At 45.1% G+C, this 22,075-nt stretch overlaps 1 protein-coding gene across 5 annotated transcripts; it reads right to left on the reverse strand.

The window, feature by feature from the left end:
* Nucleotides 1-267: 267 nt before the first annotated feature.
* On the reverse strand, nt 268-21,764 carry asap2b (ArfGAP with SH3 domain, ankyrin repeat and PH domain 2b). Of its 5 annotated transcripts, none has more exons than XM_055232180.1 (29): nt 21,536-21,756; nt 20,242-20,584; nt 18,561-18,633; nt 17,717-17,862; nt 17,252-17,326; nt 15,650-15,699; nt 15,381-15,510; nt 14,685-14,770; nt 14,422-14,497; nt 14,123-14,209; nt 13,760-13,860; nt 13,551-13,620; nt 11,283-11,370; nt 11,078-11,126; nt 10,544-10,710; nt 10,074-10,207; nt 9,826-9,920; nt 8,434-8,623; nt 7,285-7,370; nt 7,050-7,165; nt 6,890-6,957; nt 6,667-6,774; nt 5,755-5,850; nt 5,487-5,706; nt 4,731-4,832; nt 3,624-3,867; nt 3,361-3,469; nt 3,016-3,138; nt 268-2,856 (listed from the first exon to the last, which is right to left on the reverse strand). In XM_055232180.1, exons 2-29 carry the CDS (start codon nt 20,365-20,367, stop codon nt 2,782-2,784), a joined length of 3,090 nt encoding a protein of 1,029 aa, XP_055088155.1. In that variant the 5' UTR covers nt 20,368-20,584; nt 21,536-21,756; the 3' UTR covers nt 268-2,781. The 5 variants fall into 5 exon arrangements, with proteins under 5 accessions (XP_055088155.1, XP_055088154.1, XP_033846409.1 ...); XM_055232179.1 differs by having other exon boundaries at nt 5,743-5,850; XM_033990518.2 differs by having other exon boundaries at nt 5,487-5,850; nt 21,536-21,764.
* Nucleotides 21,765-22,075: the final 311 nt, after the last annotated feature.

Consider the following 22,075-nt stretch of genomic DNA (forward strand, 5'->3'; position numbering starts at 1 on the left):
TCTCATTGTTAGTTTGGGATCGGCTCCACAAACTCGTCATATTGATATTATGTCTTGAAGTCCTTTTAGCTGTCAACGATCATGTCTTAGGGCCTCAGTTATTGCTCCACTTTATGAAGATATTATGAAAAAATGTGGCTTTTGCTTATTTAATCTGACAGAAGAGGCTGAACTTTGTGTCAGTTTTTGCTTCATTACCATTAGGCCGGCTGTTCACTGTGGTCTGATGAAAAACCGGAATAAAATGACACAGAAAACTTTTATTTTGAAATGTTTAATGAGGATCAGAACAGAGATGCCCCAAAGCCAACAGTGAAATAATACAAGTTATGACACACCTTAACGGAGATTTGACCTTTGACCCAGACTCCACCTGTGCAGCTGTTTCAGTCAAAACAACACAACTTTTGTTCGATCATATTATATACTTAAAATACACAAATACAAAACATATATTTAAAATCTCTGAGAATCACTAAAATCTGAATCCCATTTAAGCTCCACCATCAATGGTAAAAGATTCACTGTCTTTCAGACCTGGTTTAGTCCTGGTTTAGTCCTGGTTTCATCTTTGGTTTAGTCCTGGTTTCATCTTTGGTTTAGTCCTGGTTTCATCTTTGGTTTAGTCCTGGTTTCATCTTTGGTTTAGTCCTGGTTTCATCTTTGGTTTAGTCCTGGTTTCATCTTTGGTTTAGTCCTGGTTTCATCTTTGGTTTAGTCCTGGTTTCATCTTTGGTTTAGTCCTGGTTTCATCTTTGGTTTCATCTTTGGTTTCATCTTTGGTTTCATCTTTGGTTTCATCTTTGGTTTCATCTTTGGTTTCATCTTTGGTTTCATCTTTGGTTTGGTCCTGGTCTAATCCTGATCTAAATCTGGTGTAGTCCTGGTTTAGCCCTGGCTTCATCTTTGGTTTCATCTTTGATTTCGTCTTTGGTTTGGTCCTGGTCTAATCTTGGTCTAATCCTGGTCTAAATATGGTGTAGTGCTGATTTAGCCCTGGTTTAGCCCTGGTTTCATCTTTGATTTCATTTTTGGTTTGGTCCTGGTCTAATCCTGGTCTAATCCTGGTCTAATCCTGGTCTAATCCCGGTCTAATCCCGGTCTAGCCCTGGTTTCATCTTTGGTTTCATCTTTGGTTTGGTCTGGTGTAGTCCTGGTGTAGTCCTGGTGTAGTCCTGGTGTAGTCCTGGTGTAGTCCTGGTTTAGTCCTGGTGTAGTCCTGGTTTAGTCCTGGTGTAGTCCTGGTTTAGCCCTGGCTTCATCTTTGGTTTCATCTTTGATTTCGTCTTTGGTTTGGTCCTGGTCTAATCTTGGTCTAATCCTGGTCTAAATATGGTGTAGTGCTGATTTAGCCCTGGTTTAGCCCTGGTTTCATCTTTGATTTCATTTTTGGTTTGGTCCTGGTCTAATCCTGGTCTAATCCTGGTCTAATCCCGGTCTAATCCCGGTCTAATCCCAGTCTAATCCCGGTCTAATCCCGGTCTAGCCCTGGTCTAGCCCTGGTCTAGCCCTGGTTTAGCCCTGGTTTCATCTTTGGTTTCATCTTTGGTTTCATTTTTGGTGTAGTCCTGGTGTAGTCCTGGTGTAGTCCTGGTGTAGTCCTGGTGTAGTCCTGGTGTAGTCCTGGTGTAGTCCTGGTGTAGTCCTGGTGTAGTCCTGGTGTAGTCCTGGATTCATCTTTGGATTCATCTTTGGATTCATCTTTGGATTCATCTTTGGATTCATCTTTGGTCTCATCTTTGGTCTCATCTTTGGTCTAATCCTGGTCTCATCTTTGGTCTAATCCTGGTCTAATCCTGGTCTAATCCTGGTCTAATCCTGGTCTAATCCTGGTCTAATCCTGGTCTAGCCCAAATTTAGTCCTTGGTTTAGTCCTGGTTTAGACCTTTTACTTCTATGGGGTATTAACTGTAATACATAAAATATTTCAATCATCATGTTTCCTTTTATAGTTTTGAAAATAGTAAAAGCCAAAAGTAAAATCTGTCAACTGGACAAAAAGTGAAGACGTTTCATGTTACAGTCTGCTGTACATCTCCATATCAAAGCCACTAACCACTCCTTTGAAGAGACAGAGACAGTTCTGAAAATGCTAAATTCACCCCCAAAAAACAAAACAAAACAATGTATTAACATGTTTTATAAATTCCACTTTCGTTTTTAGTGCAATGAGTCCCCTCTCCATTTGCTCTCTGTGCTATGTCACTCCCCCTTCAGAGCACTATAACTCTCAGCTGCATCGCACTAATGAAACTACTGCACATCACATCAGGTTTGTCAAGTTGTTGTGTACAGTTTTGTATCATGTTTTTGTATAGTTATGGAGAGTTCTAATGTGGGAGCCTGGGTGATGTAGGCTTGTGGGCGGAGCCTTGTACAGGTTTGTACTGCTAACTGCAAGGAGGGTTTAAATAGGGCCCGGGAGAGATCACAAACATACAGGAATGACATCTAAAATCTCTTCATGTTTTTGATGAGAGAACAATGTTAGAAGATGGGAGAAAGATAAAGAAAAAATTGACTTTCTCTTTAATGATTAAAACAAATCCTCTATGTTTAAACCAAAGAAAAAATAACTCATTAGGCCATATGAACTGCAGTACCACAGGTGCCCACCAGATGGAGGTAAAAGCTGTATTGAAACACCACTGGGTTTAATTTAAGTAAGGCTCAAATCTTGTTTAGACTAGTACAGTCCTGGTTAATACCTAGTTTAGTCCTGGTTTAGTCCTGGTTAAGTCCTGGTTAAGTCCTGGTTAAGTCCTGGTTAAGTCCCGAGTTTTATTCTGTAACAAAATGGACAAAGGTGACCGGAAACACGCCCCTCCGACTTGGATCACTCTCAATGTGTCCGATCTAAAACAAAATAAAATTATTTTTTTTTACAAAACACTCTTAATAAAACAGGACTCCAAAGTAGTCCTGGTTCAGTCCTGGTTCCGTACTGGTCTAGTACTGGTCTAGTACTGGTCTAGTACTGGTCTAGTACTGGTCTAGTACTGGTCTAGTACTCACCCACCACTCCTGGTCCTCCTCCCCCTCCACCACAATGACCTCTCCCTCGGTGAAGGTTAGCTCGTCGGGATTATCAGCTGAACAGTTGTAGATCGCGATGACCCTCTGAGGTTTCTGCTTCTGCTAAACAAACATGAGACAGGCTAACCACTCTGCCACTGGACTCTAACCCACAACTTCCATCTGAGACCCAGGACTCTAGCCCACAACCTGCAGGATAAGCACTCTGCCACAGTAACACAGGGGAAAGATGCACATTCAACTCAGTGAGGAGGTTGTGGGTTAGACTCCTGATCTCTCTTGAGAGGAGACAGGATAACCACTCTGCCACAGGGGGACACTCACAGAGAAGGTGGTCCTGGGTTTGGGAGTGGGAGGAGTTGGACTTTTGGTGGTGGAGCTTCGCTTGGAGCCTGATCTGAGGGGAGGTCTCCCAGGAAGAACGGGCTCTGAGCTGAGGAAACAGTACAACTTTAGTCCCGGTTCAGTCCCCGGTTCAGTCCCCGGTTCAGTCCCCGGTTCAGTCTCCGGTTCAGTCCCTGGTTCAGTCCCCGGTTCAGTCCCCAGTTCAGTCCCCGGTTCAGTCCCCGGTTCAGTTCCGGTCTTACTCTCGTCTTGTTGAAGCAGATGTTGGAGACTTGGGGGACTTGGGAGACTTGGGAGACTTGGGTCCGGGTCTGGTCTGGTGACTCGGGACTGGAGGAGGAAGAGGTGGAGCTTTGTGTGCTGGTGGGGGCGGGGCTTGCACAGGAAGGGGGGGTGCCTTAAAGTGTGGTGGCGGAGGAGGGAGGGGCATATTTTTGGCGGATTTAAAGGTTGGGGGAGGAGGGGGAGGGGGAGCCTCCGGGAGAACTGAGACAGAGAGAGGGAGAGAGGTTAGATACATGGGAAAGTAGCAGCGGTACTGAGAGGAGCCAAAAACTGTACTAAAGAGTAAGAGTAACGTCACTCCAAAATAATATTACTCAAGCAGAATTTGGGAAACTACTACTCAAGCAAGAGTAACTTAAAGAGTAACTGTCAGAGCTAAATCATATCTGGAGGAGCTGCAATAAACACTTATGTTCAAATCATTTCATATTGTCGACATAAAGCTCAAGTCACTCTAGACTCACTCAGAAGTAAAAAGTAAGAGTACTGTTACACTGTACTATATATTACTCATGTAAGAGTAAAAGTATGCTTCTAGAAAAGTACTCTAAAAAGTACAATTTCTTCAAAAAGTTACTTGAGTAAATGTACCTCCCCACCTCTGGACAGCAAGTCTCTTATAGCGGCTTTCAGCTTCCTGTTATGGATGACATTTTGAACTGGCTTTTCTCTCTCAAAACCTGTTCTAATGTGATGAAATGTCCCGCACTGGTGCTTTAACCCTTCTAATGTAGAAGGGTTAACTCCAGAAACATCCCTGGAGTTGCGTTTTGTTTCATTCTTGTTTCAATAATCCTGCACATTTAGTCTGTCTCCCTCTGCACACTCTGTTACACCTTGTGATGTCATGTGGAGCTTCTCTGAGTTTTTAGACTCAGTTGCTTCTAGAGCTAAACTTTGTTGCTGCCATTGTTTTTGCTTGATACAAACTGTTTCACTCCTCAGTGCAGAAGTTGGTGCAATCCTAGCGCCCACTGCTGGTGTTATGTACACACAGTCACACATATGATCTAAAGTGACTGCTGTAAACACCGAGGCTCAGCTCCAGAGGAGGAAGTGCTCACCATACATCGAGCTATTCCTGTCAGGGGGGCGTGGCTCGTTGGGATCAGAGGATGAGCGCTGGCGTCCCACCGTTTCCATTGGCAACACTCGGGAACCTGGAACTGAGACAAAGACGAGAACACGCGTCACAACCAACCAAACAAAAAAATATATAGATCAATGAACTGAGTCTACCCTCCCTCCCAGCTAGGAGCTTGTCTAAAACTGAACCCCTCCACAGTCACCTCTCTGACCTTTGACCCTTAAACTTTTGGAAACGAGATGTGTAATCCTTCATGTGTCCTGGAGTGCTTCAGAGGCAGTTTCAGAGGTGGGCATCTGAACACTGTTTTTGAGATCAAGATACTTCAGCTCCAGAAGCCATTTTATATGTGATGGAACTGGCTTGAAACACTTGAAAGACCTCGTCTGAACGAAGATAGACCCAAAGGGAAGAGCTTTAGAGTGAAACTGTCCTGCCCTCGTTTACAGATAACACTATTATGTGCTGTCTGACCTACACCATGGTTAAGTACCTGATTAGCGTTTGATTGGCTTGTTGCTACCTTATTCCAGGGGTTAAAGAGGCTTCTGTAAACTGTTGGTAGATGGACCACTTCTGTTCTGAAGGATTCTCTTTTGTCACAGAAATAGCTTCCTTCACTCCCCTTGCAAACCAATTTTTTAAAACAAAGAAAACAGGGTCCAGATGAGCACCGTTGAAACTTTCTCTACATCTGAACTCTGACCCCCGCTCCTGTACAGCCGTTTCTAACCTCTGGGTGGTGCTCTGGGGGGCAGCGGTGGCGTGGCTCCTCCCACTTGGCTTGGGTCCATCATGGTGCCGTACGTCTCGTTACTAATCATCAGACTGGGACAGGGCACCCTCTGGCGGTCTTTCACCAGCGCCGCAGCATCTCGAGCCAGCAGTGCCAAGCCTGAGTGAGAGGGGGCACTGCTGGGCACGAAGCAGCTCACAGGACGATCAGGGCGGGGGTCGTGTCGGAGGTCAGGACGGAGGTCGGGTCGGAGGTCGGGTCGGAGGTCGGGTCGGAGGTCGGGTCGGAGGTCGGGCCGGAGGTCACTGGGGCGCTCTGTGGGCAGGTCCTGGAGGCGCTCCTCTCGACGATTGGGGATGGGCTGTGGAACAGAACACACAATGTTCCATTCAGTGTTAAACTTTCCTGATCCGATGCTTGAAATACCTCAACACAACAAAAATTTCTCCAAATGTTCATATTCTCTAAAGTCTGAAGCTGATGCCAGAGACGTCACCAAAGATTCTACAAGAACTTTTGTTCTAAATCCTATCTTCACAAAGGATGAAGTATTTTTAGAGTAATATGCTTGTTATTTGTATGAGGTTTGGTATTTCAAATGTGGAATAGAAATGGCTTTGTATTCGCATTTGTGTACAGGACCTAGCTCTCCTCCTCCTCGTCTGGTCTTCCTCCTCCTCGCCTGGCCGATTTTTCTTGTTTTGTCTGATTTTTCCTGTTGTTTTGTTTTTGTGTGTAGGCAGCACGGTGGCTGAGTGGCAACACTCATGCCTCACAGCAAGAGGGTTTGGTTGGATCCCCGGGTCGCCAGGCCTTTCTGTGTGGAGTTTTTCATGTTTCTCCCCGTGTCTGGATGGGTTTCCTCCGGGTACTCCGGTTTCCCCCATCAACCAAAACATGAATGCCCTTCGAGACAACTGTTGTTGTGATTTTGGGCGTTACAAAAATAAATGAATTGAATTGAACTGACCTCAGGAGGTTTGGTGGCAGCTGCTGGGGATCAAAATAAGCAATAAACTAATGCAGGTACAGTACAGGTACAGGTGAGAGATCTGACCTCTGAACCTAGGAGTCCTGTGGCACCAGGAGCCCCATAACCTCTAACCCCAGGAACCCTGTGATCTCTGATCCCAAAAACCACTTGACCTCTGACCCAAAGAGTCCCATGACCTCTGACCTTATCCTCCATCTCGTCCTCGCTCTCGTCCAGGTCTTCGTTCTGAAGTCTCCACTCGTATTCCACGTGAACATGCACGTTAAACTTGCCGCTCTGCGCCTGTGTCAGCTAAAACACAGGAAATACTGTCAAAATACTAATCAAGTACTATCAAAGTACTATCAAATATCATCAAGTACTGTATCAACTGCATCAAAGTATTTGAGAGAGGGAGGAGAGTTACCAGCTCTTCGCACTGAGTGTGTCTGAGGCGGCGTGCCAGGTCCAAAGGTGTTTCTCCAGCATCGTTCACTGAACAAAAATGTACATATTACTGTAGTAGTAGTAGAAGTTGTTTTAGTAAAACTAGCAGAATCAGTAGCAGTTACAGGAACAGTACTCACATATGTCGACAGATGCCCTCCCTCTCAGAAGCAGTTTGAGGCACTCGCTGTTGTCAGTTAAACAGCAGTAGTGCAGAGCTGTGGAGCCACGACTCGTCTGTTTGTCCAGGTTAGTACTGAAACAAGACCAAGACCAGGACTGAACCAGGACCAAGCCCAGGACTGAACCAGGACCAAGATCAGGACTGAATCAAATCTCAACCAAGAGCAGGTCTGGCCCTGGATCAGGTCTTACCTGTTCTGAGCGAGGAAGTCCACGATGTGCAAAGAGTTTCTGTCAACCATTCGGACAGCAAGATGAAGGACCGTCTCCCCGGGCTCCTGAGCAGAGATTAGTGTCAGAACTGGTCCAGTCCTGGCTATAGACTGTACAGATTAGCTGTGAACGCTATAGGTGACGTCACACTCCCATAGTCCACTTTTTTATACAGTTCCATATTTGGAATTCCAATCATGAGTATGATAGCGAGAAAGAGCTAGGAGATCAGGAGCGAGGTTGTTGAAGGTAACCCCTTCCTGCCTACACTGCTGGTTTACCATGGAGTGGATTCTTAGCAACACTGTCAATCAGACCTGTTGCTAAGCCTAGTGGGAGTGACCTCAGAGCAAGAAGGTTACTGCTGCTGCTGCTGCTGCTGCTGCTGCTGCTGCTGCTGCTGCTGCTGCTGCTGCTGCTGCTGCTGCTGCTGCTGCTGCTGCTGCTGCTGCTGCTGCTGCTGCTGCTACTACTACTAATAATAATAATAATAATAAGTGTAATTATTATAATTATTATAACTGTTATTATTGTTATTATTACCCATTATTAAGGTTATTAATGTTCATATCTTGATTTAGGGACAAAAAGATCAGGTAGTGTGTGTTAAAACATTTTAAGGTCAGAATGACGAGCCAGACAGCAGCAGTTATAATGAGAGGAGCCCCGTTTTTCAATAGAAAATGAATTGGAGCCAGAGTTGATGGAGCTGAAGTGTGCCCATTCTCACTTCCTGTTTGGAACATGGCAGCTAGCACATATCGGGTTAGCTACATCCATTTATATATCTATGGCCCTGGCTCAGTTCTGGCCCTGGTTCCAGGTTGCTCACATGCTAGTCCTAGTCCTGGTCTAGTCCTGGTCTAGTCCTGGTCTAGTCCTGGTCTAGTCCTGGTCTAGTCCTGGTCCAGTCCTGGTCCAGTCCTGGTCCAGTCCTGGTCCAGTCCTGGTCCAGTCCTGGTCCAGTCCTGGTCCAGTCCTGGTCTAGTCCTGGTCTAGTCCTGGTCTAGTCCTAGTCTAGTCCTAGTCTAGTCCTAGTCTAGTCCTAGTCTAGTCCTAGTTTAGTCCTAGTTTAGTCCTAGTTTAGTCCAGTTTTAGTCCAGTTTTAGTCCTGGTCTAGTCACTCACATGCTCGTGGGGTTGAGGGATAGACTCCAGAAGGTCAGCTCCCTCGGCGTAGACCTGGATGAGACCCAGGATGTCCCGACTCTGGACCGAGTCGTAGAGTTGCTGCTGCCTCCTGCTGGCCTCAGGGTGCAAGCGCAGCACAAACCGCCGCTCCACGTACTTTGCCGTGATGTAGTCTTTACGGCTCTGCCTGGAAACGCAATCAATCTTTATTTAGAGTCCTTTACAACATTCGAGGTGACCAAAGTGCTTTCCAATAAAAGCAACAATATAAAAGCATGCAAAACTTTAAACAGAGTGTTAAAGCCAGTCTGAATAGATACGTTTTGAGCCTAGGTTTAAACAGGCCAAATTCTGTGATAGTGGGAGGGGCAGTTTGTTCCAGAGTCTGGGGCTGGCAACACAGAAAGCCCCATCACCCCAGTGTTTGTCTGAGTGGCCGAGTTAGTAGTAATAGCAAAACAGTAAACCAGTAGCAGACAAATGACTCTCCATGGCCTAGCACCAAAGTACATGTCCCACATGTTAGTGCCATATGAACCATCTCACACTCTGAGGACTTCAGGGACAGGCCTCCTGCTGGTGCTAAACATGGAGAATCAGTGTTTCAGTTTTATGCAGCTAAAACCTAGAACAGTCTTCCTGAAGATGTGAGACAGGCCTCTACTTTGACAATGTTTAAATCCAGTCTCCACTCTCCAAACAGTTCTGTTTATCTGTGTATATGACTGAAAGTTTTTCTCTGCCTCTCTTTTAATTCAATCATTCGTTCATTTTATATTGATTATTTATGGTTTGAGTCATTGTATTGTAATATTGTGTAAAGCACTTTGAATTACTTTGTGTACAAATTGTACAATACAAATAAACTTGCCTTGCCAAGTAGCAGTAGTAGCAGCAGTAACAGTAATACTGGTGGTAATAGCAGTAGAAGCAAAAGTAGTAGTAACTGCAGTAGTTCCAGCAGTAGTACCAGTAGTAGCAGTCGCAGTAGTTGTAGCAATAACAGTAGAACAGTAGTAGTAGAACAGTAGTAGTGAAACAGTAGTAGTAGGATTAGGAGTAGTAGTAGTAATAGTAGTACACTTTACTTTCTCAGTTTTTAAATCTCTGCAGAGATCACAATGCTCTGTTCCACCTTGTGACATCATTAAGTGGTAATCCAGAAGTCCTCCTCTGGGCTTTTAAAGTTCAGTCACTCATTTGGACCATTTCAGCTCAGCAGCTAGACTCAAAGTTGTGAGGCCATTTTAAGAATCAAATCTATTGTTTTTAGCCCAATTCAAACCACTGTACTGACAAATTCAGTGTTGTCTAAGCTCAGAAAATACCTTAACTCTTTAACTTATTTGAGTTTTGTGATAATAAAATAAAGTGTTGACTTAAACTCACATGTCACTGGAGCTGTCTAGCTTGGAGATGTCCTGTCCCTCCAGATCGGCTTCCAGGATCTCGTTAAAGCTCGAATTCCCCACATTTTTAGCCAACTGCAATATACCACAAGAAATAAAACATGGTCATAGCAGAATTACTAAAAAAATAAAAGTATCTCGAGAAGGTGTCAACATTTCATAATAAAAGCATGCTGTGAAGGCTTGGGTGCGAGTTTGGGTGCGGGTTTGGGAACAGGTGAGACAGACCAGCAGCTCAGAGGTCCCCAGCACATCCAGGTCCAGGCTCTGGATCCTGGAAAAGTGGACTCCCATCTCCCTGTGGATCCCCGAGCACTCGATGCAGATGAGCACACCCAGGTTAGTGCTGAGCCATGAGGGGCCTGAGGAGAGAGGAGAAGGTCTGAACCATGTGGGAGAAGAGCACTACTGCGCATGGTCAGTGGGCAGGACAGCCACTGGAAGTACCTACCCACTAAAGGCTAATCTAGAGACATGCATCACTGAGTTCGGCCCATTCACTTGAAAGAGTGGCCATGTTTAGGCCCCGGGGCTGGAGCTACACTCTGAGCAAAGCCTATTTGGCGTAGCAAAAGCTTCTGTCTCCTTTGGTCAGGGGGCGGGGCCATTCAAAATATTGCCTTCTGCTGGAGCTTTATGACCTGTAATGCGAATATCTGCAACTATCTCTAACTAAACCCATACTAACCCGCCCTCACCTGCGGCGCCGCAGTCGCAGCACTGGTCGTTTCCACTCATCCTCCTCACTTCTCCCACGATGGCCCTGGTCAGTTCCTGTACAATGTTGTTCTCCTCCTCGTCCTGATCTCCTTTAAAGGCTTTGTTCAATGCCTCCTCCTTACTGTTCTGCAGCACCGAGATCCAACTGAGAAAACCAAAAACCAGGTCAGAGCCAGGTCAGAGCCAGGTCTAAAGTAGCAGAAATACAGGACAGAACTACGACAGTACCACGACTCCTTACTGTTCTGCAGCACCAAGATCCAACTGAGGAGACCAGAGACTGGGTCAGAACTAGGACAGAACTAGGACTAAACCAGGACTAAACCAGGACTAAACCAGGACTAAACCAGGACTAAACCAGGACAGAATCAGGACAGAATCAGGACAGAACCAGGACAGAACCAGGACAAAAACCTCCTCTTTACTGTTCTGCAGCACCAAGATCTAACTGAGGAGAAAGACCAAATCAGAACAAGACTAAACCTGGACTAAAATAAACAACTGATACTCACATCTGACACTCGGCCTCATCCTCTGTCTGGAAGTGGTACGTTCTGTCGTCTGAAAAACAAGAAAACTGCTGTAAACCTGGACCAGGTCTGGACCAGGTCTGGACCAGGTCTAAACCAGGTCTAAACCACGTCTAAACCACGTCTAAACCAGGTCTAAACCACGTCTAAACCAGGTCTAAACCAGGTCTAAAGACTCGGGTCTTACGTGAGAAGAGATCGAAGCTCTTCTTCTCGTCCGGGTTCCTCTTGACCTGACAGGTGAGCAGGTTGAGTTTGGCTGGAGGTCGATTGGCCTAACAGACAAAAACAGGGACAAGAAGCATTAGAGCCATAGACTTTATACACAGCCTGTGATCAGATCAGGCAAAGAGCAGCCTGAGAGGTTAGGACCAGGGGATACACCGCTGTAGAGATAAATTGATATAGGTTTTTTCATGGCCAATGCTGATACAGATTGTTTAGACTCCGGAGAAACCAATGGCCGATAAGCTTTGATGATACTTTTTGAATATGCAAACCTATTTTAGTACAAAGTGGATATGAGATCTGTACAGTCACGTTTTAAGTCGTCTTCACAAAAATAAAGCTTTTATGAGGATTCTTTAAGCACCTGGTTCACCCAAACAAAATATCAGCCTCTGCAAGAGATTTATGTTTGATAGTTGATAGGATATATTGGTCTAGCTAGTTATTCACCAGACTTTAAGCTTTTATATTCATGGGTTTAAGTTTACTGTTATATGCAACATTTTGAGTACTTTTTCCTGTTTCAAATTATTCTAAAACCCATGGATATTAAAGTTATACAAAATTTTTGTTGCCTGGGATCCAGAACAAACACTTTCCAATATTTTGTGGAGATGTGAGTCTGGTGAATCTCCCGGAATTCAGGTAAGTGTGATTGAAGGGTGGATTAGCCAATCAAGGACATGCAGGGTACATCCCCGAAACAAATATGACTGCTCACGAGGAAAAAACAAAGGACAAAAATATCACAGGGACTGAAAAGCAGAGAATTTCTGTAGAATCTGTGAGCGAAGCACTGATCTGTGTTCATCTGAGGGGAGGGAAATCTGACTTTATTTGTAAATCATTGGTGACCAAAGAGCTCCTTCGTTTCACATGTGTAACTGAAATAAACAAATGTGATTGGACAATCATGTTTGGCCGGCTTGAGCTGCAACGGAGGCGACCAGACTCATATCAACCTATATAAAAAAAATACAGAGAGATATCAGTCTGGATTTGCCAAGCAATAATTTTCATACATAACGCAAGCTTTTGTATCTGAGGACAAAGCAGCAAAATTCACAAATCTTTAGAAACATACAGAATATCTTTAGAACATGCTGAAAATGCTTAAACAATGACAACCTGCTAATATTGTTAGCCAAAGTCCACCACCATGAAGGAAAAGGGGCTGGGTTATTTCACGTGCAAAAATAAATTTCAAAATAAATTAGCAAAAAGTTAAGTTAAAATAAATTAAAATAAATGTGTGAAAAAAATCCCCCAAATGTTTTTTTCATCACATTGCTTCACCCTTTTCCTTGTTCTTCTCCTTCTTAAGCTCCGCCTCCTCTTTTTCCTCTGCCTCTGTGATTGGCCGCTTTCTGACTCCTCAAAATACTTCAGAAATAAAAGGAAAAAAAACAAAACAAAATAAATAAAAATAAACCAAAGAAATGAAAATAAAACATGGTGTGTGAGATGTGCATAGATTATATAAAGAAGTGTTCCTGAGGGAGTGTGACGTCACCCACAGCGTTCAGCTCCAAATGAAGCTCATCGAAGCTAGCAGTTATAGCAGCTAATCTGGAGCACAGTTCCATGTTTGGAATTCTAACCGCAAGTATCATAGCAACTAAAGAGCCAATCCGGAGCAAGGCTGTAACACCCTTTCCCACCCGGTTTAGCAGAGAGTGAATGTCAATTCTGTCAAAACCTGTCACTATCGCAATCAGAAGTAACCGAGGGAAAAAAGATGCTCGATTTGTTATTAATCTGTTATTAATGTTCATATCTTCATTTAGGGACACAATAGAGAAATAACATAATGTCATGTAGAGCAGGTTAAAATCAATATTTTAAGGTTTGACTAACGAGACTGACAGTAGCAGTTACAGAGAGAAGGACCACCCTTTCTCAACCGGGGTCCCTCCCAATTGGCTCTTTGGTTTTGCGCTCAGATTTCCAAATATAGTCTCTGGTTGCAGATTCACCTCTATAACTGCTAGTCTCATTGAGCCTCATTTGGATCTGAATGCTGTGGGTAACATCACACTCCGTCAGTCCACTTCTTTATACACTCTATGGTGGATCTATGGTGGATCTGTCCCGGATAAACATGCAGGGGGTGGGGTTTGTCATACACACAGCCAATAGGAGCAGGTATTCCATGCAGGAGGCAGGACAAAAAGGTGAGTTAGCAGGTTTAAGGTGTTGAGAGTCAATAGGAGTGCAGCGTTCTCACCGTTCCGTGGTTTATCGTCAGGAAGCCGTTTTTCACCGAACATTTCCTCTTCTGCCAAACTCTCCTCAGACTAAAACAAGACCAGGACCAAGTCAGCATTAAATCCGTACTAAACCAGGACTAAACCAGGACTAAACCAGGACTAAACCAGGACTAAACCAGGACTAAACCAGGACTAAACCAGGACTAAACCAGGACTAAAGACTCACCCCTCGCTCCTCTTGTATAGGACACCCGAGCGCTCGGTGCCATGTGCTTTGTTCCCCTGCAGCTGGTGAAGACTGTAGCCCGAGTTCTGCTTTTGAGAGTCCTACGAGCAAGACAGTGGAATCTAACTACAGACTCAGGCAGGGCATATGACACACACGGGGAGGGCATCTGACACACACGGGGAGGGCATCTGACACACACGGGGAGGGCATCTGACACACACGGGGAGGGCATCTGACACACACGGGGAGGGCATCTGACACACACAGGGAGGGCATCTGACACACACAGGGAGGGCATCTGACACACACAGGGAGGGCATCTGACACACGCAGATATAGGAGGCTGGGAGGGCATCTGACCTCTTTCTGTTCCGTCTGTAGAGAGTTCTTCAGGACATCTCGGAGCACAACCAACTGTTTCCTCTCAGCGTCCTGCCTCTGTTTAATCTGAAAAAAAAAAAACAGGTCTCAACCAGGAATAAAGCAGGACTAAGTCAGGACTGAACCGGGACTGAACCGGGACTGAACCGGGACTGAACCGGGACTAAACCGGGACTAAACCGGGACTAAACCGGGACTAAACCGGGACTAAACCGGGACTAAACCGGGACTAAACCGGGACTAAACCAGGACTAAACCAGGACTAAACCAGGACTCACTGTGGACAGGTCTGTGGCCAGTTTCTCCACTGAGGGTTTCAGAGTCTCCACGGCCTTCAGCCCATCCTGGAAAAAACTGACACGAAATATGCAACAATGAGAAGCAGTAGTAATAGTACCTGTACTAGCTGTAGTCACGGTAGTAGTAGCAGCAGCGCAGCAGCAGTAATAGTAGTAGTAGTGGTAGCAGTATTAGTAGCTGTAGAAGTTGTAGCAGAAGTAGCAATAGTAGCATAAGTTGTAGTAGCAGTTGTAGTACTGACTTGCACTGGGCGTGGAAGTACTTGATGAGGTTCTGTAGAAAGTCGACTCCTTTCTTCACTTTGATCTCATTCACTTTGATTAAATACTGAAAATAAAACATTGTGGTATTATTACTGTATGCAAGCTGCTAAGCACTCTGCGTCTGACCCTTTTACATCAGACCAGACAGTGAATTGGAGCCAGAGTCGATGGAGCCAGAATTGTGCTTTCTATCTAAAAAGCGTGGCCCCTATCTCAGTAACTGCTGCTGTCAGACTCGTCATTCTGACTTGTTGGTATTAACCCACTCTACATGATCCTGAGGTTTTTATGTCACTATTTTGTTCCTAAATCAAGATATGAACATTAATAACAGACCAATCAGGCACCTTCTTTCCTCTAGGTTGCTCCCACTAGCCTTGACAACAGGTTTGATTGACAACGTTGCTAAGTACTGCTAAGTGCCCCCTCCCTGCCAAAACAGTGGTGCAAGCGGGAAGGTGCGTTACGTTCAACAGCCTCACTCCTGATTGGCTCTTTGGTTGCTATGGTACTCGTGTTTGAAGCTCTGGTAAAGGTTCATTCTGTCTTCAGTTTTAAACTTCGGAATTATGGACAGGAACATTTGTTTACCTGCTCCACATGTTTACATATTTCACTTGTCAGAACATGTAAAGTAGGTATAGAAATGTCCTCTCTCCTCCTCCCTCTCTTACCTCGCACATCTGCATCTGGAACAGCCTCCTCTCTTTCTCCATCTCTTCTGCGATCTCTCCTCCGCTGAACTCTGTCCGTATCATGCCGTGTTGTTTGGCGTGCTCCCTCTTCTCCTTCTCTAACTTCGACCTGGAAATTGGAAAAAGGGTTTAGGGCATTTTACATTTATTTTTGTTTTGTGAAAAAAAAACACAAAAAAAACAACAGATCTAAACTAGGACTAAACCAGATCTAAACCAAGGCTAAACCTAATCTTGGAGGAGCTCACAGTTTGGTCTCGTAGTCCTTCCAGGCTTTATCGAACGGTTTCTTCAGGTCCTGAAGAAAGGCAGAGGAGGCACAATTATTTTATGTTTAACACTTTAGTTTTTTCATAAATAAATTAACATTACAGTCATAAGCTAGCATTAGCATTAACATTAGCCAACAGTTTTTCAGTGAGTCAGTCTCTCCTTTTTGTGTAAAGTCAAACTTCTAAACAGGACCATGAACACTCACATTGTTCACAGGAAAATGAAAACGTGCTTTAAATACAGATGTTTGTTTTGTTTTTTTGAGTTTTCAGACGATCTTAAAACTTTTATGGCAGTGTTTGCCATTGTGCCACCATGGTAACTGCTGAACATTCCAGTATAGGGATGCATGCAGAACAGCCCCAGAGTGATGTGACTGCAAAGTATAAATACATGTTAAATTAAGTTGTAGTTGTTGAGAGAAGTGGCCAATCAAAGCACAGCTATGAGATGAGTTTACACTACAGACCAATCACAGCGCAGAGCCTGGACTTGATAAGGTAAAGGAGCACAGTAACTCAAAACAAACATGGACCAAGAGTTTAAGCAAAATATCAGAAACACTGAAATTGTGACTTTATAAAACTAATCTAGTGATGTGAAGAAAAATAAAGTTGTAGAGAGTTAAAAGTCCCTGTATAAACAGCTCTGCAGGTCAAAATAAGTCCTCTGTGTACAGTATGTATCTCAATATAAAGCATTTTATTGTCCGTGAATCAGGGAGTGCTCGTTAGCATGCTAGTTGTTGTTACCATTACTGTGGGGCTAAACAAGGTTGAAACTACATTGAAATCAGGTCTAAACTGGGTCTAAACCAGGTCTACACCAGGTCTACACCAGGTCTAAACCAGGTCTATGTCAGATCTTCACCAGGTCTACACCAGGTCTACACCAGGTCTACACCAGGTCTACACCAGGTCTACACCAAGTCTACATCAGGTCTAAACCAGGTCTTCACCAGGTCTACACCAGGTGTACACAAGGTCTAAACCAGGTCTAAACCAGGTCTACACCAGGTCTACACCAGGTCTACACCAGGTCTAAACCAGGTCTACATCAGGTCTAAACCAGGTCTTCACCAGGTCTACACCAGGTCTACACCAGGTGTACACAAGGTCTAAACCAGGTCTAAACCAGGTCTACACCAGGTCTACACCAGGTCTAAACCAGGTCTAAACCAGGTCTACACCAGGTCTAAACCAGGTCTACACCAGGTCTAAACCAGGTCCAAACCAGGTCCAAACCAGGTCTACACCAGGTCTACACCAGGTCTACACCAGGTGTACACAAGGTCTACACCAGGTCTACACCAGGTCTACACCAGGTGTACACCAGGTCTAAACCACGTGTAAACTAGGTCAGGGTAAGTGCACTGTTAGCTCGCAAGTTGTTGTTAGTATTACTGTGACAGCAAAACTCCCCTGTGGCCTCTGACAGTCGTAAAAAGATCATTAAGGTAAATAATTAAGATATTCAGAATGCATAAATTCAGTGAGGAATATGTTTAACAGAGGTTTTCCATTAAAGACACTTCTGGATTTAAATCTTGAGTGACCTGAGTAACCTGAGGCACTGACCCCTTTTACTCCCTTCAGGTCTCCTTTGAGTAGACTGTCCAGAGGAAATGTGATGATGTTGTTCATGTTCTGCATCTGCAACAGGAATACAACCCTATCACAATAAAACCACAGTAAAATGTGCACATCTGCAACAGGAAAGAAAGACCTGTCAAAATAAAACCAAAGTGAAATATACATATCTGCAACAGGAAATACAACCTCAAAATAAAACCACAGTAAAATATACACATGCATCTGTGACAGGAAGTGAGGCACCATCAAAATAAGACCACAAACATTAATATAAATACATGATCCAAAAATGTGTAAGAGTAAGTCACCTATAGAGTAATATGGGCCCCTGTCCCTCATCTAACACACCAAACTGGTCTAAATCAGCACTGAAACAGGTCTAAACAGGTCTAAACAGGTACTAAACCAGTACTAAACCAGTTCTAAACCAGTTCTAAAGCAGGTCAATACCAGGTTTTTGAAGAGTGCTGTAAGTTCTTTGGTGAACACAGCAAACTTGAGGAATGCTGATCCGACCTCAGCGTCTTCTCGACAAACGCAGTGGTCTCCAAACTTCTCCATCGAGGCAACGTACTGCTCCTCATTCTCCACATGAGCTGAAGACAGGACCAGGATTAGACCACCAAACCAGCACTAAAACAGGGCTAAAACGGGGCTAAAACGGGGCTAAAACGGGGCTAAAACGGGGCTAAAACGGGGCTAAAACGGGGCTAAAACGGGGCTAAAACGGGGCTAAAACGGGGCTAAAACGGGACTAAAACAAGACCAAAATGAGACTAAAACGAGACCACACCGGAACTACACCGGAACTACACCGGAACTACACCGGAACTACACCGGAACTACACCGGGACTGAACCAGGACTAAAGCAGGGGTTATAAGTGGGGGCAATTTTTCACATTTCTTTTATTAACCTCCACACTGCTCTGCATGCTTGGACATGAGCAGAATGAAAGGAATGTGTTCAGGGACTCCTCTCTCTGCACCACTGTCCTACAGCAGACCAGGAACTATACCAGGACTAAAACTGGACTAACCCAGGATTAAACCAGGATTAACCTGGGAAGAAAACTGGTCTTAACCCGGTCTTAATCAGAACTAAAAACAGGACCAAAACAGGTCTAAACCTGAACCAGAGCAATATCAAGAGCTGGACCAGATCTTACCCAGGTCTAAGCAGGCTGCCAAACCAGGACTAAACCAGGACTAAATCAGGTGAAATTTAGGCCTAATCCAGGACTGAACCAGGTCTAACCAGTCACCCATGAGAGGACCGTCTTGGAGTAAACTCACTGAGTCCAGACGTGTTCATGGCCTTCACAGACTTCTTAATCTTGGACAGAACAGTCCGGTCCAGGTCCAGAGCCTGAGGGGAAAAAAAAACAGGGCAACGTGTGAAAAGATTTAAATGTAAAACATGTAGGCTAACTACATCTGAACAACAGCTGAAAACTCATAACATTAGAACTGTATAATGAAAATGTACTGAAGCTAAAGATGCTAATCTGGTAACGGAGTCAAAATGGTGAATTGCAAGGAGCAAAGAGCACCAGGGGTGAACGGTCAAAAGTCACAGGTCAGAGAGGTCAGGTTGGTAGGATAACATGTGACGCATTTCAGTCCAATTCAGCCTCAGTCTCTTTTACTTTGATGATGTTTTAATAACTCATCAACTAATACATGGGTCTAACCCAGGTCTAACCCAGGTCTAACCCAGGTCTAACCCAGGTCTAACCCAGGTCTAACCCAGGTCTAACCCAGATCCAAAACAGGTCTAAAACAGGTCCCAGATCTAACACCTGGACTAAACTAGGGCCAAGCCACAACGAAACCAGGACTAAAACCAGGTTTAAACAGGTACCAACCCAGGTCTATCCCAGGACTAAACTAGGATTAAACCTGGACTCAACCTGGACTCAACCTGGACTCAACCTGGACTCAACCTGGACTCAACCTGGACTGAGCCAGGAAGAAACCAGGACTAAAACCAAGTCTAAACCAGTACCAACTCGGGGCTAACCAAGTGCTAACCCAGGGTTAACTCAGGGCTAACCCAGGTCTCACCTGGGATAAAGCAGGGACTACGCCGGGACTAAACCAGGACAAAAGCCTGGACTAAACCAGGTCTAAAGCGGGGCTATTCTAGGTGCTCCCCTGGTCTGTATTTGCGGCTGCAGAGAGAGGATCAAGTCTGGACTTGATCCGAGACAGAGGCGGGTTTGCCTCAGGTGACTTTATAACCATTACTCTGTTTAAAAGAGCTTTTCCTTTGAACAACAGAACTACAGCTCCCACAATGCACTGTGGCTCAGTAGTCTAACACAGAACTGGGAAAACACAGAAAGAAACCTCACTACTACTTTGGACTACCTCACTACTTCTTTGTATTACAACTACTATTGCCACAAATACTTCTGCTTGAGTAATAAACAAAATACTAATACTATTACTACTGGACTACTAGTTTGATACTACTAATGCTATTACTGCTACTACTGCAACTACTACAGTTACTAGTACTGGTACTACTACTGCTACTACTGCTGCTATTGCTACTCCTCTTGGGTCAGAGTGAGTTCCTTTTCTGATGTTGTGAAATTTTGGACACAATTTGTTTAAAAAGGAAGTGTTAAAGTCACTTCCGTTTATAACATAAATATTCAGCAAAACTAAACCAGGACAGAACCAGGACAGAACCAGGACAGAACCAGGACAGAACCAGGACAGAACCAGGACAGAACCAGGACAGAACCAGGACAGAACCAGGGACTAAACCAGGGACTAAACCAGGGACTAAACCAGGGACTAAACCAGGGACTAAACCACGGACTAAACCACGGACTAAACCAGGGACTAACCTAAGTCTTATCCAGAGCTAAGATAAGATAGAGCACTCCAAAAAAGCAGAGAGGGTCTAAGGAGCAGAGGAAAGGGTCAGACGCGCAGAAGAGAAGAGGATGGCCACTGCTTGTACCTCCTCCAGAGCAGACGCAGTGCTCCTGCACTGGGACATTCTGGTGGTGAAGCTGGAGGTGGTTGGAGCCTTGTAGTCCTCATTGGTCTCACTGATGAACTCTGTGACGCTGATCAGGTCTGGCATCCTGCCTCTAGTCCAGGTCTAGTCCGGGTCTAGTCCGGGTCTAGTCCGGGTCTAGTCCGGGTCTAGTCCGGGTCTAGTCCGGGTCAAGTCCGGGTCAAGTCCGGGTCAAGTCCGGGTCAAGTCCGGGTCAAGTCCTGGTCAAGTCCTGGTCAAGTCCAGATTTAGTCTGGGTTTTATCTAGATCTACCAATATCCAGGTCAAGGAATCAGCAACTGCCTGTAAGAGAGACAAGTTTAGTTGTAGTTAAATCCTGGTCTAGTCCTGGTCTAGTCCTGGTCTAGTCCTGGTCTAGTCCTGGTCTAGTCCTGGTCTAGTCCTGGTCTAGTCCTGGTCTAGTCCTGGCTTAGTCACAAAGCAAAGGGGAAAAATAAAATACCAAAGTTAGATTTTTAAAGATGAAGGGTGATAAGTGATGTTGTTCATAATCACATTTGTAATGCATTTCTTCTACATAAACATGTCTGTGACATGCTCTCTTTAAGTGTCTTGCTCAGAGGCAAACAAACAACAGTGGGGACATAGGAACCCTCAACCTCCTGAACCTTTGTATTTAAAAAGTGTACTTACATCATGGTTAAGTCCCGCTTCTTTAAACCTATTTTAGTCTTTGATTTTAGTCCCACTCTAATCCCGGTCTGGTCCTTCTCTGATCTAGTCTGTCTCTAGTCCAGGTTCAGTCCAGGTTCAGTCCAGGTTCAGTCCAGGTTCAGTCCAGGTTCAGTCCAGGTTTAGTCCAGGTTTAGTCCTGGTTCAGTCCTGGTTCAGTCCTGGTTCAGTCCTGGTTCAGTCCTGGTTCAGTCCAGGTTTAATCCTGGTCTAGTCCTGTTTTAGTCCTGTTTTAGTCCTGTTTTAGTCCTGCCTTAGTCCTGCTTTAGTCCTGCTTTAGTCCTGCTTTAGTCCTGCTTTAGTCCTGCGTTAGTCCTGCGTTAGTCCTGCGTTAGTCCTGCGTTAGTTATAGCGCAGGCACGGGCACTGTCCTAACTTGGGTAACAACACTCTGAATGGGGATGTTGAATAAATAAAAACTTCCTTAAACTGAGAGTTACCTCGGACTAAACTAGAATTAAACCAGGTCTAAAGAAGTTCTAAGTAAGGTCTAAACCTGGTGCAAATCGGGTCTAACTTGTCTAAAACCAGGCGGAAGAGCGCAGGTAAGTGAAGCCACACCTGAGTAAAGTTTGCTCCAAGATCCACAGTGCACGTCCACGTTTTACGCACGAGTCAGAGCCGTGCGCGTGACCCACCGTGCACGCGCTGCCTGTCCATGTTCGAGAGACTTGTGACAAACTGGACCCAGAACCGAGCCGCGTGCGTTCCTCCGCGCAGCACCGGGACCGAGCAGAGTCAGCGAGAAGACGAGCGCAGACAAGCCGCTCTACTGCGCCTGTTTCCGGGCACAACTCACCGCGACACGCCCTTAAAGAGACAGGCACCACCAGCCTCAGACCAGAGGGAAGGGCATCTGACACACAGGATGAAGGGAGGGCATCTGAAACACAGGGATACAGGAGGAGGGAAGGGCATCTGACACACAGGGATACAGGAGGAGGGGAGGGAATCTGACACACAGGAGGAGGGGAGGGCATCTGACACAGGCATACAGGAGGAGGGGAGGCATCTGACACACAGGAGGAGGGGAGGGCATCTGACACAGAGGGATACAGGAGGACGGGACACACATTTGAAATCATGAGTGTAACAGATTAT

The sequence above is a fragment of the Periophthalmus magnuspinnatus genome, chromosome 24 (assembly GCF_009829125.3).
Source record: "Periophthalmus magnuspinnatus isolate fPerMag1 chromosome 24, fPerMag1.2.pri, whole genome shotgun sequence".
Classification (NCBI taxonomy): domain Eukaryota; kingdom Metazoa; phylum Chordata; class Actinopteri; order Gobiiformes; family Gobiidae; genus Periophthalmus; species Periophthalmus magnuspinnatus.

Excerpts from the sequence above, each read along its gene's own strand:
- asap2b (XM_033990518.2), bottom strand. The coding sequence starts at position 20,367 with ATGCCAGACCTGATCAGCGTCACAGAGTTCATCAGTGAGACCAATGAG. Across the intron at positions 17,327-17,716 it reads CAGCACTCTTCAAAAACCTG|ATGCAGAACATGAACAACAT; the intron begins GTATTGACCTGC and ends TTCCTGTTGCAG. Across the intron at positions 14,210-14,421 it reads TGGCCACAGACCTGTCCACA|ATTAAACAGAGGCAGGACGC; the intron begins GTGAGTCCTGGT and ends TTTTTTTTTCAG.